This window comes from Leptopilina boulardi, unplaced genomic scaffold, assembly GCF_019393585.1.
Source record: "Leptopilina boulardi isolate dan_hultmark-lab unplaced genomic scaffold, ZJU_Lbou_2.1 LbouV2_218, whole genome shotgun sequence".
Lineage (NCBI taxonomy): Eukaryota > Metazoa > Arthropoda > Insecta > Hymenoptera > Figitidae > Leptopilina > Leptopilina boulardi.
Window position 1 is genome coordinate 770,926 of NW_026137772.1, and position 15,889 is coordinate 786,814.

Here is a 15,889-nt window from a genome sequence, read left to right on the forward strand (position 1 = left end):
ATTAAAAACCCAAACCGGAACCTTAATCTTTTAAGAAAAAACAGAAACCGCAATACCCATACCGAAAAAATTTCGGTTGCCATCCCTGGTTAAGTTAGAACAGTTTCATGCTAATGCAAAAATACCATGTGATAGAATTAACCAGAATTATGACAGTAATTCGAAAAAAGTTCTTTCAGTAGACGTAAAGTACACCGAAATCGAATTACTGTTACACATAAAAATTAAAATTTTAGTAAATGAAGTATTATTATTATAGGAGAAGAACAATGTAAAAATATTAATCTTACGAAGAAAAAAGGAAATAAAAACCCTACAGGAGGCAAAAAATCAAATGTTAAGGCAGCAATAAGATCAAGTAAGAATATTGTCTAACATAAAAAATACATGTGACTCTTTGTAACAAGAAATATTTTAGTCCTAAAATATTAACGGTTATGGTTACGATCATTTTACCATATTAATAGTGAACGGGAACAAGCCTATTGCATCAATTCTTATCAAAAGTTATGTTTATTATATTATTTATTATATTATATTATTTATATTATTTATTATATACATAAAAAATTATGTAATGAATATTAAAATTTATCATTAGTATATGCCTTGAGAGTTAATCCTTTTGTATGTATTTTCATTTCAAAACTAACAAACTCAACCTACAAATTTGTGGAGCCAAAATACTTATCATCACAAAGAGTCACACAAGAGAGGCGTTTTATTTCAAGTAACTTAGTTAACAATTATGCAGCTATTTTCTGAGAAAACAGAAAGATAAAAAAAATTTAGTTAAATTAAAAATATCAAATCTTTTTTTTAATTAAAAATAATTTAATTTATTACAGAATCTCAAGGCCCAAAATCAGCAAAAAAAAATATTAAAATATCTGAAGTCAGTGAAAAATCTAACGCTGAAATAAACATTGATGAAATAAGTGGTAATTAAGTTCATACCATATTAACTTCTTATTATAAAAAACTGCATAATATTCGTACATTATTTAAATTTGGTTAAATATTAATTACGATCTTCCATAAAGTAGGCAGTACCACAAAAATAATATATATAAGTCATTTTACGTGTAATGTCATGAGTTGAAAAATTGATTTCTCAAAAAATACTGAAACCTGTGGAAATTGTTGTCCTACTTGATGGTTAAATATTTCAAAAAATTTTTTTTTTACTTTTTTGAAAACTTGGGATGAAAAAAATTTTCATAAAAGATAAAATTAAAATAGAGGACGGTGTCAATCAAAACTGAGAAAATTGACCCCCCTACCTCATCCCAAGTTTTCAAAAAAGTCAAAAAAATTTTTTTGAAATATTTAACCATCAAGTAGGACAACAATTTCCACAGGTTTCAGTAGTTTTTGAGAAATCAATTTTTCAACTCATGACATTCCACGTAAAATATCTTATATGTATATAAAGTCCAAAATATTCCCAAAGTATGTGTAAACATATGTCAAAAATATGAACACTTGACTCTTTAAGAAGTCTATTATACAGTGGCGTTAAAAAATTTTGAACGATATGTTTTTGTATGATTTCTTTCAGATCTTTCGAATGGTATAACATTTTTTAAAAAAACTTAAATTGTTTATAAAAAAATCCATTAATTCAAACTTCATCTCAGGTTCGTTAGATGCGGAATTTTATGACTTTTCATTTTGAAAGTTCATATTTTCGGTAATTTTATTTGTTTGTAAAATATTTATTTTATTTTTATAATTATTAATTAATAAATTAGTTAATATCTCAAAAACAAAAAATAGACATTCTAATATTTTTAGTACTGAAAATATGCATTCTAAACTTTACAAAAAAATTAAAATATTAAAGAGAAATGTCAATTTTGACAAAAAGTCAAAAATATATTTATTTTTTAAAAAAGGTGTTTTTTAAATTTAAAAAAAATTTTTTTACAACATTCATAAAGAAAAAAGCCGGGCTCAAAATTATCCAGCCAACAGGATCATTTTGATCTTAAGCAAAAATGAGCCCAGGTTTTTATTGTGCGAAAGAACAGAAAAAACCGTTACATACATTGGCGCCATTTTTCCTGACTGTAACAAGTACCTTGCCCCCCTCACGATAAAAACGTTACGTATTTTTTTAATGGCTCCTTTATAGTTTTTGATAAAAGCTAACAATATCTTGTGGTTAAAGCACTCATCCATAGGGTCCAACTATGTTCCATTTTGTTTATATTAATAAAATATAGAGCTAAAATTTTTGTTTTAGTTTAAAAAATATAAAATTCACAAATAATAAGTAATATGCTATATTATAGATGCTCAAAACTCACAATCAGACAATGACAGAAGTTTGAACTTCGTTTTAGATGGTAATACAATTTTTTATGTTTTAAAGATTTGAGTATTATACCAAGTAGTTTTAAGTGACGAATAATAAGTAATATGCTTTGTTGTACACAGAGAAAAGATATATTTGTCTTAGAAACTTTTTATTTATTTGGAATAAATTTCATTTTGGTTTAAATAAAATTTTATTTGTCTCAAATATATATTTTATTTATGTTGAATAACATTTTTATTTAAAACAAATAAATAGGCTACTTGGTGATGAGACAAATATACGTTTATTCAACGTGATTTATTTATGATTTATTTGGTTCAAATAAATCATTTCTCTGGGTGTATTTGAAAATAATTTGTATTAATTTTTTATAGCTCCTCGAAACTCAGAAACTCCGGAAAATATAAATCAAAACTTAAGTGGTAATTTATATTATGTATTTTATATTATGTATGACAGGAAAAATTAAAATAACTGAAAATAGGATTTTGAAAAAACTCTACTTGTCAAATGATAACTTTAAACTTTAACGTTTTTTGCTATCTATAAGAATTAATCAATTTATTTATACCCAGCAAACCAGATATAAAATGTTATATAACTTGAAAATAACTGTTTGTTAGATCAGATGAAACAAGTTATTTATAGAATAATTATGTAAATATTTTGTAACTAAAATCTGGAATATTATTGCACCAATACTTATCTATCTGTTTCATATTGTAAATGTAACTGAATTCTGGAGTACTGTTACATAATAGTTATGGAACTGTTCTATAACCAAAATGTAACAAAATTCTGGAACACTGATATAAAATAGTTGTCGAACTGTTCTATAACTGAAATGTAACCAAACGATAGAATAATGTTATAATAGTGCTACATAATTATTTCATGAAGTAGATATCGCAGTAGATTATATACACTAACCAAGCAGAAATTTCGGTAAAATTTGTTAAATATAGTTTTAATTTCACATTTTCTATTTTCCGTTTAAATGAATTGAAAAATTTCTCTAATATGTATGATAAAACAAATATACTTATCCTTACTTAATTTGTTTTATAAATAAGTTTAGGTTAAATTATTAATGAAACGTTTTAAAATTTTTAGACAATTTTCTATAAATATTTTTATTTGTACATGAGATGTATCGATGTTCTATATTTGTTATATCTTTGTTATATTCGGGATGGAACGATATTGAACTAAACTAGTTACTAAATAGTTTTTAACAAGTTATATAAAAATTTACAAATTGATCTTTTAATGTAACACGGAGAGAAATAGATGGTACGGGGTACTATCTAGATAGTACCAGGTACCATATTTGATCTTACATATACGGACAGCAATCTAGATTCTATTAGTAACAATCCAGATTGTACGGAGTAACGTCTTGATTGTAGTGGGTAGCATAACCATACTTTTTGTAACATCTTTGATAGTACCGAGTAGCATAATGATAGTACCGGATAACATCTACTTTTTACCATCTTAAGATCATAAATTCTTACCATCTATTTCTCTCCGTGAACTATTCTATATTATGGTTTGCTGGGTACACTGTGATTATTTTTTATTAAAAATTATTTTAAAACAAAATTCGTAAAGAATTATGAAACTCTTTTTCTAACAGTTCAAAAAAATACAAAATTTGAGTCAAGTCTGAAATATCAAAAATTTTGTTTAATTGAAAATAATTTCATTTATTACAGACTCTCCAGACACAGAATATGCAGAAAATAATATAAATTTAATTAGATTAAGTGAGAAATCTAACGCAGAAAGTAACATTGATAAAACAAGTGGTAATTAAATTCCTTCTATATTTACATCTTATCAGATATATAAAATTACATAATAGATTAACACTATTTAAATTTGGTTAATCATAAATTATGATCTTCCATAAAGTTTACAATACCACAAAAATAATATATATATATATATATATCGCTGGGTTAGTGGAAAAAAAGGACACGTCGGATTTTCGTTGAAAAAGAGGACACGTCGCGTTTGAATTGAAGAAAAGGACACGTCGAATTATATATTTTTTTAAGAAAATTTAAGTTGGTAACACTTTTTTTGAGGTTGACATTTAAATATTTATTTATTTATCACTTAACTGAAATAAATTATATTGGTTAGAATGGTTAAAAATTAAATTATAATATTGAAAATTTAACCTTATAATGCTATCTTAATTAATATTTTTGTTTAATACAATTTTCAGTTTTCGCTAAGTTACAAAAATTAAAATTATATTTATCCTTATTAAAAGATGAAAGATGTATATGCAGCAAAAAATTTATAACTTCAAAAATTTTTCGGGTCGTTTATGTGTAAATTGATAAAAAAAATTTTGATTGTAGGAAATAAAACTTAAATATAAAAGACAAACATCATAAAATGAAATAACAATTTTTATTATTATTTTTTATATTTTATTGATAATCGGAAATCAATGATGTGAAGTTATAAATTTGACGAATTTAAAAGTGTTACCAACTTAAATTTTCTTAAAAAAATATAAAATTTGACGTGTCCTTTTCTTCAACTCAAACGCGACGTGTCCTCTTTTTCAACGAAAATCCGACGTGTCCTTTTTTTCCACTAACCCAGCGATATATATATATATATATATATATAAAACTATAAACAAAAGCACTATTACATCAAAAGTCTCAATAAACAATGTTTATCTTAAAAATATATCAGTTAACATATTTTTTCTAACGTTTTTATTCCAAATGAAAATTATATGTTATTTATAGAAATTGGTGAATTTGATAAATATATATTCCAAAAGTGAAATTAGATTATTTATTATCTTTTTAATTTCTTTCAATATAAATGGGTAATAAAATATGCTATTCTGCAATATCAAGATATGATAATCGAATTTTTATTCTGTTTCGGAATTCATTTCAACTTTTTTCTATCTTATTTAATTCTTTTTCAGTTAAATTTCAAAATTTCTAAAGTATATATGTGACCGGGTCTGAGATATAAAAATATAAGTAATTCTAAGACAAAAATCACTCTTTGTATTTTTCCTTGAAATAAAAAATTAAAAACTTATTAATTTTTCAAATTTAACGAAAAATTCTACCTAAATCCTCGAAGATGATCTCCAGGTATACCCGTCATCGGCGACCTGGTTGTCCAAGTGTTAAGGATATTTTCTCAAACCTCAAATATGAATGCCAAAACCATTAAAAAAAACTATGTTAAATGTAATTCTAATCGGGTTCGCTATAATTTTCCTTTAATCTACTCTCGAAAATACGTATGTATACTAAGTTTGAGCCCAATCGGTTAAAATGGCCAGATTTTAGAGGGGGGGACAAAATATTGTAGACAGACATGAGTGAAATCATAAGTGTTCCGTTTCGGTTCACTGCGTGAACGGAACCCTAAAAATATATAAAGAACATTTATCTAGGTTCTTTGAAATATAAAATGTTTGAAGAAATCTGTTTTAATTAGTAGTAAAACTTTAAACGCGTTTTTTTCGAAAAGTTGATTTTGGTCGATAGCACCGTTTTCTCAGACCCGGTCACATATACTATAAAAGTTCACGAGAATAATTTGTCACCTTCAGGCTTGTAGGGATAAAAAATCTTTTGACTTCTTTTTAAAATTTTTTTTCCATAGAATTAAATGGAATTGAATTTTATGGCTTTCTGTTTTTTAAGTGGAATTGATATAGAGGAAATTTTCCGAATTAGAAGGAAATAAAATTTTGAATTCCATTCAATTCCACCTTTCTTGTCTGGTACCTGTGTGAAACACGGCTTCTACCTGAATAATGAAAATAAGATGACCAAATTCACGAATAATAAGTACCTAATATGCATTGTTGTAGTTGAAAATAATTTTCATTATTTCTTTACAGCACCTCAAGACACAGAAACACCAAAAGTTCTAAATGAACACTTAAATGGTAATTTATATCGCATTATACATATATATAACAGGGAAAATTAAAATAACCAAAAATGGGATTTTGTAAAAACTCTAGTTGTCAAATCTCAATTTTATACTTAAATGTTTTCTTTCTCTTTATTCAAAATAATTTTAAAAACAAAATGTTAATATGAAAGATTAAATTTGATAGTTGCATTTGAAGAGAAATTATAAACATTCAAAACATAAAAATATTTAAAAATTTAACAATTCATAACTGTTAAACGACTATATAAAAAATGTGGAAAATTTATGAAGCTTTTTTTCTAACAGTTAAAAAAAATAAGAAATTCGAGACAAATAAAAAATTTAAAAAATTTTTTTTAATTAAATATGTTCTCATTTATTACAGACTCTCAAGACCAAGAATATGAAAATTCAGAATATGATGAAAATTTTATAAATATATCTAGAATTAGTGAAAACTCATACGATGAGGAAAACAATAATCAAATAAGTGGTAATTAAATTTATATTATATATATAGGGGAGGATGGGGCAAGGATAGTTAGGTAAGATATTTTTGGATCTAGCCGTGAAATTTAAACTGGCATCGGAAAAAGAATAGTATCGTTGGAAAGCCTGTTTATTTAGCTACAATTTTGCTATACATTGTTTTCTTGTAGATTGCAATGCCTTCGAGATAATATTGGAAAAGTAAAAAAAAAATTTTAACTATCCTTGCCCCACTAGTGGGGCAAAGATAGTTGAAAATTTGTTTTTACTAAGAATGATACAAAAAATCATGAAATTTGATTTTCCATTGTTTCAAGGCTTTTTTCGAATTATCACAAATTTTTAGTACAAAAAAAATTTTTTTTTAAAAAACGAATATGATATTCGTTTTCAGCACAAAATTTTACACCAGAAAACATTTACGCAACCAAATATATTTAATAAATTATATCCGCAAAAATAAGATTGAATAATAAAAATAAGGTGAAAATATTTTAGCAAAACTGAGATGTAACACAAATGGGCACGTAGCTTCTACAAATAGTGTCCCCGCAAGCTCAAATTTTTACTGTCATCTTTTGGTGTTAAGACGAGTGTACATGATAAATGACCCGTTTTTTTGACGAGCCGTTTCTGAATTAGAGCCACTAACTATCCTTGCCCCTTAACTATCCTTGCCCCATCCTCCCCTATATATGACAGAAAAGATAAATAATACTGAAAGTAAGATTTTGATAAAATTCTTGTTATATAAATAATGTGTGTTTTCTCTTTATTCAAATGATTTTTATAACATTACAGATGTTCAAAACTCACAATCAGACAATGGCGGAAGTTTTAAACTCGTTTTAGATGGTAATACAATTTTTATATTTTCATTATATTTCCCGTGTGGAAAAGTGATGTGGGCCCCCAGTGGAGGCCTTATGGATCGCCCTCATGTCATGAGATGACATGCTCATGGGCCCTCACGTTTGCCTTAATGTTTATTAATCAACAATATTATTAATAATAGTTAATTAAAAATAAATAATCTTAAATTATGAATAATAACCTATTTATTTACTAATTCTTCCATTTTAAATTAAATTCTTACTCAAATTGAATTAATTAATTTTTTTAATTAACTGTCGGATATAATTAAAAGTAATAATAAATTAATTAATTAAAAAATTAAAAAATATGTTATGGTCGGATATTTTCATTTTTCAACTAATTCATACATAGAATTAATAATTAAACGCAAACCTCAGAAATAAATAAATCTAACGCATGGGGGGAATCGAACCTACGACCTACGGATTATGAGTCTAACGCTTTACCAACTCATTTAGTTAAAGTTAAGATATTAAATTATATTTTCCAATCAAATGCAATTTATAAAATATAATTAATTATATGCTTTATGATTATTATCATGAATCATCCCAGGTAAATTTTCAAAAAAAGTGAAAATATATTTTTATTAAAAACGTTTTTTTCGTTGTTCTGAATCATTGTAAACATTAATTTTTTGGTGATAAAAAAATATTTGACTTTTGAATTTAGAAAATTTTGCTATTCGATCATGTGGGCGATCTATACGGGCCCTACGTTGGCCCTCATGTCTCTTGCCATATGTGAGAGTGTTTTTTTTTTAAAGTTTAAATATATTTTTATTAAAAACGCGTTTTTTGTTGTTCTAAATCATTGTAAACATTAATTTTTTGTTGATAAAAAAATATTTAACTTTTGGACTTAGAAAATTTTGCTAAACGATCATGTGGGTAATCCATGCGGGGCCCCTACGTTGGCCCTCATGGATTCGCCATATGGATCAGCCCTCATGCGCCCCCGCCGGGGGCCCCGAAGTCTTGGGGGCAAGATCGTGGCATTTTTCACACGGGTTCATTTAAATTAAAAGCATTTTCTATGAAGTCGTAAAGTGATCAAAAAATATACCTATATGTTTTTTGATAATTACGTTGTGAATATTTAAAAACCCATTATTTGATTAAATTTTTTGAGAAGGATTGTAATTGGTGCCTATTAATGTATAAATTTCATATAATCAACTTCATTTAATCATTTTATTAATATTTAACAAAATTTTCAAATAACCGCGCCACCTAACCCCAAATGTACTTTTGAGATATTTATTAATTTAAAAAAAAAACTGTTAATATAAATCGAAATTTTTTTTGTTTCTTAATAACAAATGTATAGAGCTCAAAACTTAATATTTGTGCTCTTCTACAATTCATTTTTTAAAGAGATATCACAAAAAAATTAAGAGGTTAAAAAATTACTTTGGAGTGCCAAATATCAAGTGCATTAAATACTTTAACTTCCCTGTTGAAAATTCCTATGTGAGAACACATATGGGATCCCATCCAGGATCTCTTGTGAGTTCTTATGTGGGTTCCCGTACAGGTTCACACATAAGATCCTGTATGAAAAGGTTCCTGGGATGAACTTGCGTGAGATCAAGCGCACGATCTTATGTCTCTGTAAAAGCAATAACACAGGATCCCATGAGGTTTCCTGTGTAGGTTCCTATATGAACAACACGATAAATAGGAACACACATGGGATCTTATCCGAGATCTTGTATGAGTTCTTACATAGGTTCTCACATATAAGAAGATTAATAGCATATATATAAAAGCATTCTATAAAATCTTATTAAGCTGCTATTAATCTTCTTATATGTGAGAACCTATGTAAGAACTCATACAAGATCTCGGATAAGATCCCATGTGTGTTCCTATTTATCGTGTTGTTCATATAGGAACCTACACAGGAAACCTCATGGGATCCTGTGTTATTGCTTTTACAGAGACATAAGATCGTGCGCTTGATCTCACGCAAGTTCATCCCAGGAACCTTTTCATACAGGATCTTATGTGTGAACCTGTATGGGAACCCACATAAGAACTCACAAGAAATCCTGGATGGGATCCCATATGTGTTCTCACATAGGAATTTTCAACAGGGTTGAATGAAGAGAAAAATTAATTTAACTTAACACTTTTGAATAAACTCAAGTGCGCCAAGCAACCCCTGCGCCAAATAGCCCCGGTCTCCCCTAAATAGAATTGATGAAAAGAGGAAATTTTCCGAATTAAAAGGAAATAAAATTTTAAATTCCATTCAATTCCACCCTTGTTGTTGGGTACATATGCGACGAACTACTACTACCTATTAAATAATGAAAATACTACTTTTCATAGTTGAAAATAATTTACATTACTTCTTTACAGCACCTGGAGACTCAGAAATTTCGAAAAATATAAATCAAGACTTAAGTGGTAATTAATTTTTTATTATATATATGACAGAAAAGATAAATAAAATAAGGTTTTGATAAAACTCTAGTTATATAACTAATTTAACCTCACAATGAGATTAAATAAGTTATATAACTAATGTGTGTTTTCTCTTTATTCAAATGATTTTTGTAACATTATAGATTCTCAAAACTCACAATCAGATAATGACGGAAGTTTTAAACTCGTATTAGATGGTAATAAAATTGTTATTATATTTTAAAGATTTGAGTGTTATACCAAATAGTTTTATGTAATGAATAAACATAAGAAGATATGAATGCAATATCGAGTTATAGATTACTTTTGTGTATCACTTGAATACTAAAAATTTATTTCTTTAGTGCAAATTAACAAAATGAAAAGTACTGATACAGTGCAGAAAAAATTAGTTTATACTGTTGTTTCTATTCTATACTGACCTATAACATTATCTATATCTAGAAAAACATTTCAGTCAAACTTTTTTTTCTTGAAGATCACCTAGGTAAATCACTAGTACCAAAGAGTAGCGTATATTTTAACAATTTTTTTTCTGTGACTAATTAAATAAAAAAATTTTGTTGGTATTAGTTTGTATAGTTTTTTTATACCCTTTTGATTGGTTGATGCGCATATTAAAAAAATGTATTTAACATTAGAATATGATATTAACAAACTGTTATTCTTAAATCCTTATAACTGTGATAAAAAATAATGGATTTCAAATTATACAGTAGGCGACATTAAGTTATACATTACGAAACATTAAGTCACATGAACTACATAATGTAATAATTATTATTGAAGCCTTGAATGACAAAAGGGGTCAAGTGCCAATTTTTTCAAAATAAAAATTTTTTTTATTAAAAAATCAAGTAAATTTATTTACACATTTCTGTAAAAAGGTTTTGATTTTTACTGCTTTTTACTTAAAACAATTATGAAAATCAATAATTTTATTATAATAATAATTAAAGCACCTAATTTTTATTTTTTTAAAATCTTTATTAATATAATAATATAATATTTTATATTGTACATCATACTAGTATTGTACCAGTACAATAACAGTACGTTATACTAAGTCACAAAAGTTTTCAGTACGTCGTACTCGTATTCTACCGATATTGCATACCGGTACGCCGTACTAGTACAGTACCTGGTACCGTGCGAAGGTACATGGCTGGTACAGTACCAGTACGCCTAGTACGCTGTACTAGTATTATACTCCCGAGGCGAAATTTAAGGTCTACTTTACAAGGAGTAAAGTAGGGTTAAACAGACCCTCTTTAGCTTCCTCAACCAGTCGCAAATTTCCCTTTCTTCCACGTTTGGATTCAAAGGAGGGTCTAGGGGAGTCTACAAGATCTAAAAGAGGGCCTGTTTAGGTTCTAAGGGAAGCTAAAGAGGATTTAAATTTCGCCTCGGGCTACTACCGTACTAGTACATGTGTTATCTGGGTATATATATATATAATTTTTGGTTGGAAAAACTCACAAAAACTAAATTTAAACGACTTAAAATTATTGGCTGGTCAAATTCTTTTGCCATGATTGCCTCGACGGTTGACAAAACTAAAGATAAAAAAAAGTTTAAAAGTTCACAAATTATTGTTTTTGATAATACTTATTAATATTATGTGGGTAAATTATTATTTTTATTTTGTTCTGCTTCAAAATTATTATTTTTTTCAGTCACAACTTATCAACTCGATTTTGTATTTATATTCCCATGTCAACGTAGCGTAATGGGCAGCGTGTTTGGCTGTAGAGCGTTAGGTTAGGGGGTCTTATCCTAGCGAGCATTAGATATTTTCGAAAATGTATGTAGACAATAGCAGTTAATTATAATAGGTAGAAGTATATGTGAAGTCTCCGATAATAAATAATGTGATAATTGTATAAATAATTAGATTTTTTAATTTTCTTAATGTTGATACTACTACCTATTTAAAGTTTGTCGGACTTTATGATGAGTTGTCGGACCAACCATCCTCATCAATGGACGGTGAACCGTTATCATTTGTATAGTTTGCTCAACCATCGGCAGATTAAGTTGGGCCAACTATTAATTTTAAAGTTGGACAAACTTTGGAAATTATGGTTGTCATAACAGTATTAAGAAATTCAATTAGAAACATATAATTTTCATAGAAAAAATTAAAATTGACACCAACATTTTAAAAGAAGTTAAGATCATTCAAAACATCAAATATTTAAAAATATTAACGATTCACAACTTGTGAACGGCTTAAAAAATATTAATAAAAATTATGAATCTACTTTTCCAAGAGTAAAAAAATAAAATCAGAATTAAATCAAAAATATTGAAGCTCTATTTTAATCATAAATAATTTCATTTATTACAGCCTCTCAAGACCAAGATTATGTTGAAAATAATATAAATATGCCTAGCAGTAATAAATCTAACAAAGAAATAAACGTTGATCTAAGAAATGGTAATTAAATTTATATTACAAATACTTTTAATTATATAAAATTATATCATTGCCAAATATTATTTAAAGTTTGTTGAGCATAAATTATGATCTTCCATAAAGTTTACAATATCACAAAATAATATACATTTGACGCATCGCGAAGAAAGGGGCCTAAGAGACAAATCACTTTAAGGTTATGTTTGAGTCAGTTTTACATTAATATAACTCTTTTTCTTAATTGCGTAATAGTAAAATTGTAAACATAATATGAAATTTATTGACTCTTAAATCCTTACTGTTAATTCCCATATGAGATCCTATATAAGATCGCTTATGGTTTCTTATATGAGATTCTATACGAAATCCTATAAGGACATCTCGTAAGGAGAAAATCATCAGTGTCCATATAGGATCCCATATGAGATAGGAATTTGAATAATAAAATTTGTGAATATCTCAAAAACGGTAAGAGGTACGCAAAATCGGACAAAATTTTGAGTTCATTTTATATAAAGCAAAATTATTTTATGTTTAAAACCTAAAATATGTCCTAAATATACCTAAAATAGTTTTTAAATAACTACTACATATTCCCATGTGGGTTCCTATGTGAGATCTCATATAGAATTCTATATGGACACTCATGAAATTTTTCTCATGACTTTCCATATAGGATTCTCGTAAGATCTCATGTAGTATCTCATATGAGAAAACTCATATGATCTTATACGGGATCTCATACGGGAATTTACAATAGGGATCCTTTTCTTCACAACGCGTCAAATACATAAGTATATAAACAAAGGCAGTAAATAGTTTTGATTTATTTATATTCATAAATTCTTTTGTCAAAATTTTTGTCGCAGTTTAAATATGTTGACATTTGTTTACATTTTTTAACCAAAAGAACAAATATTTTTTTCTCAATCAACTATGTATATCATAATAACATGTCGGTTAACATATTTTTTATGATTACAAAGTTGAAATCAGATTTTTAAAATTTTAAATGGCGGGTTTCAAGTTAAATTTTAAAAATTCAACATGACAGATTCAATATGGCGGACAAAAAATATAAATCAAACAGAATGACATATTGGAGCCGCCATTTGAATTTCTAATATCTGACTTCGTATTTGAAATCAGAGACCCCAAAGACCCCCTAGTAACAATAACAACTTTTATAAATGGTGAAAACAATAAGTTTTTTTTCCATATGGAAACATGTTATATGAGATCCTGATCAATTGTCCGAATGTATGTATGTGTGTGTGAATCCTTCTTTCGTCCGCCATTTTTAATATTAAAAATCTGACTTCATATTCGTAATCAGCGACCTCAAGAACTTCCGAGTTTCAAGCAAATGCTATTAAGTTTTAATTTTTCCCGACATATTTTATTGGACATTTTGAAATTTGACGTGTTAGAGAAAATCTAACGACAGATTCGAATTCAACGTAAAAAAAGTTCGTTAAGAAATGTTCTTACTTTCCCGGGTCCAAAAGTTGACCCAAATTTGTTTTGCTGTGTAATTTGTCAATCAGTTAATATACTCTTTTATAGTTAAACAAATTGGCATATTGCAAATTGACCATAAACCATTTATACTGTTTTTTGTTAAAAATGATTTAATTTAAATTATTGTAGAGACTCGTGCCTCAGAAATTCAAAAAATCGAAGAATTAATTAAGTCAAAAATTAAGGAACCAATTGTCATTGAAATTCCAACGCCTACGTTAAATCAATCATCATCTCTACCTTTATCACTTTTATTCCAATCTGCAAACAATCCAAATGCACCATCAACGGCATCAAGAAAAACAACAGAACTGTCCTCATCACCCCCAAATTCATCTAAGGATTTAGACACAAACAATCCAAATGCAACATCAGCAGCAACAAAAAAAACAACAGAACTGTCCTCTTCACCCCCAAATTCATCTAAGGATTTAGACACAAACAATCCAAATGCAACATCAGCAGCAACAAAAAAAACAACAGAACTGTCCTCTTCACCCCCAAATTCATCTAAGGATTTAGAGATTAATTTCAAAACTGAAAATTCAAAAGACAGAAGAACTATGCGTTCACAACTTTTCAAACTTTTAAAGAATTTTAATGATGAGCGTAACTATTCAAAGTGTTTGTTTTGCTCTACATGCATTTCTGACTGCCTTCATTCAAATGAAAATTCGCTTCTAAATTCAAAAAAACAGTTACGTAATCCTTCAAGAACTTCATCTAAATCTAAAAGTTCATTCCGGTCATCTCACGGCTCGCCAAAAGATTCAAAACGACATTTAAATTTTCATGAATCTACTTCTCATCATTCACGATCAGCTCATTTACCAAATCATTTCAAGACTAGAACAAATTTGCATAATTATCCAAACCATGCATCAAATACACAAAATTTGTCACGGTCACCTCGCCAATCACGAAAAGATTCAAAACATTTTCATGAAACAACATCTCATCGTTCTCGATCACCTCATTTCAAGATAAGAACAAATTCGTATAATCATCCAAATCATTCATCTATCCCACAAGATTTTTCCCGGTCACGACACCACTCAAGAAGAAACTCAAAACATTTTCATGAAACAACAGCTCATCGTTCTCGATCTCCCTATTTTCAAAATTATTTTAAGACAACAAATTCAACTACTCTTTCAAATAATGTTTCAAACCCACAAAAGTCTCGGTCATCTCACCACTCACCAAGAAATTCCAAACAACATTCAAATTTTAATAAAACAACATCTCATCATTCTCGATCACCTAATTTGAAGACTAAAACAAATTCGCATAACTATCCAAATCATTCATCTAACACACAAGATTTATCACGGTCACCTTGCCATTCACGAAGAGACTCCAAACATTTTCATAAAACAACATCTCATCGTCCTCGATCACCCCATTTCAAGACTAGAACAAATTCTCATATTCATCCAAATCATTCAGCCAGCCCACAACATTTGTCCCGGTCATCACACCATTCACGAAGAGACTCAAAACATTTTCATAAAACCACATCATATCGTTCTCGATCACCTTATGTGCAAAATCATTTGAAGACAACAAATTCAATTAATCTTTTAAATAAAAATTCTTCAAACTCACAAAAAAGATTCTTTAAAAGTGTCGGGAGTTCGACGCCACTCACCTAGAAAAAATAAAGGTGAATTGATTAATATTCAATTTTTTAAAAGAATTTAATTGTTTTAAGACATTCTTATGTTCTTTAATTAGTTTAATAATAAAGTTAAAAAATTGAGTTAATAAGTTACAATCGAAAAAATGTTTTAAAATACTGAAATTTGTTTACAGTGTTAACTTAATTTTTTACTCAGATGTAGTTATGCAGAAATATTATTTGGATTTAAAATTAAAATTTTGCATTCG

General features: G+C 27.7%; 1 protein-coding gene across 1 annotated transcript in view; it reads left to right on the forward strand.

Annotated features, from left to right (window-relative positions):
• The window catches only part of LOC127279580 (putative uncharacterized protein DDB_G0282133), a 41,413-nt gene extending 25,759 nt beyond the window's left edge, over positions 1-15,654 (forward strand). Inside the window, exons 11-22 of the mRNA XM_051302012.1 lie at positions 260-358; positions 849-941; positions 2,298-2,351; positions 2,698-2,745; positions 4,042-4,134; positions 6,225-6,272; positions 6,648-6,755; positions 7,553-7,606; positions 9,994-10,041; positions 10,203-10,256; positions 12,410-12,499; positions 14,129-15,654. Coding sequence (XP_051157969.1) covers positions 260-358; positions 849-941; positions 2,298-2,351; positions 2,698-2,745; positions 4,042-4,134; positions 6,225-6,272; positions 6,648-6,755; positions 7,553-7,606; positions 9,994-10,041; positions 10,203-10,256; positions 12,410-12,499; positions 14,129-15,654 — 2,315 coding nt within the window. The remainder of the gene's footprint in view (positions 1-259; positions 359-848; positions 942-2,297; positions 2,352-2,697; positions 2,746-4,041; positions 4,135-6,224; positions 6,273-6,647; positions 6,756-7,552; positions 7,607-9,993; positions 10,042-10,202; positions 10,257-12,409; positions 12,500-14,128) is intronic.
• The last annotated feature ends 235 nt before the right edge of the window (positions 15,655-15,889 follow it).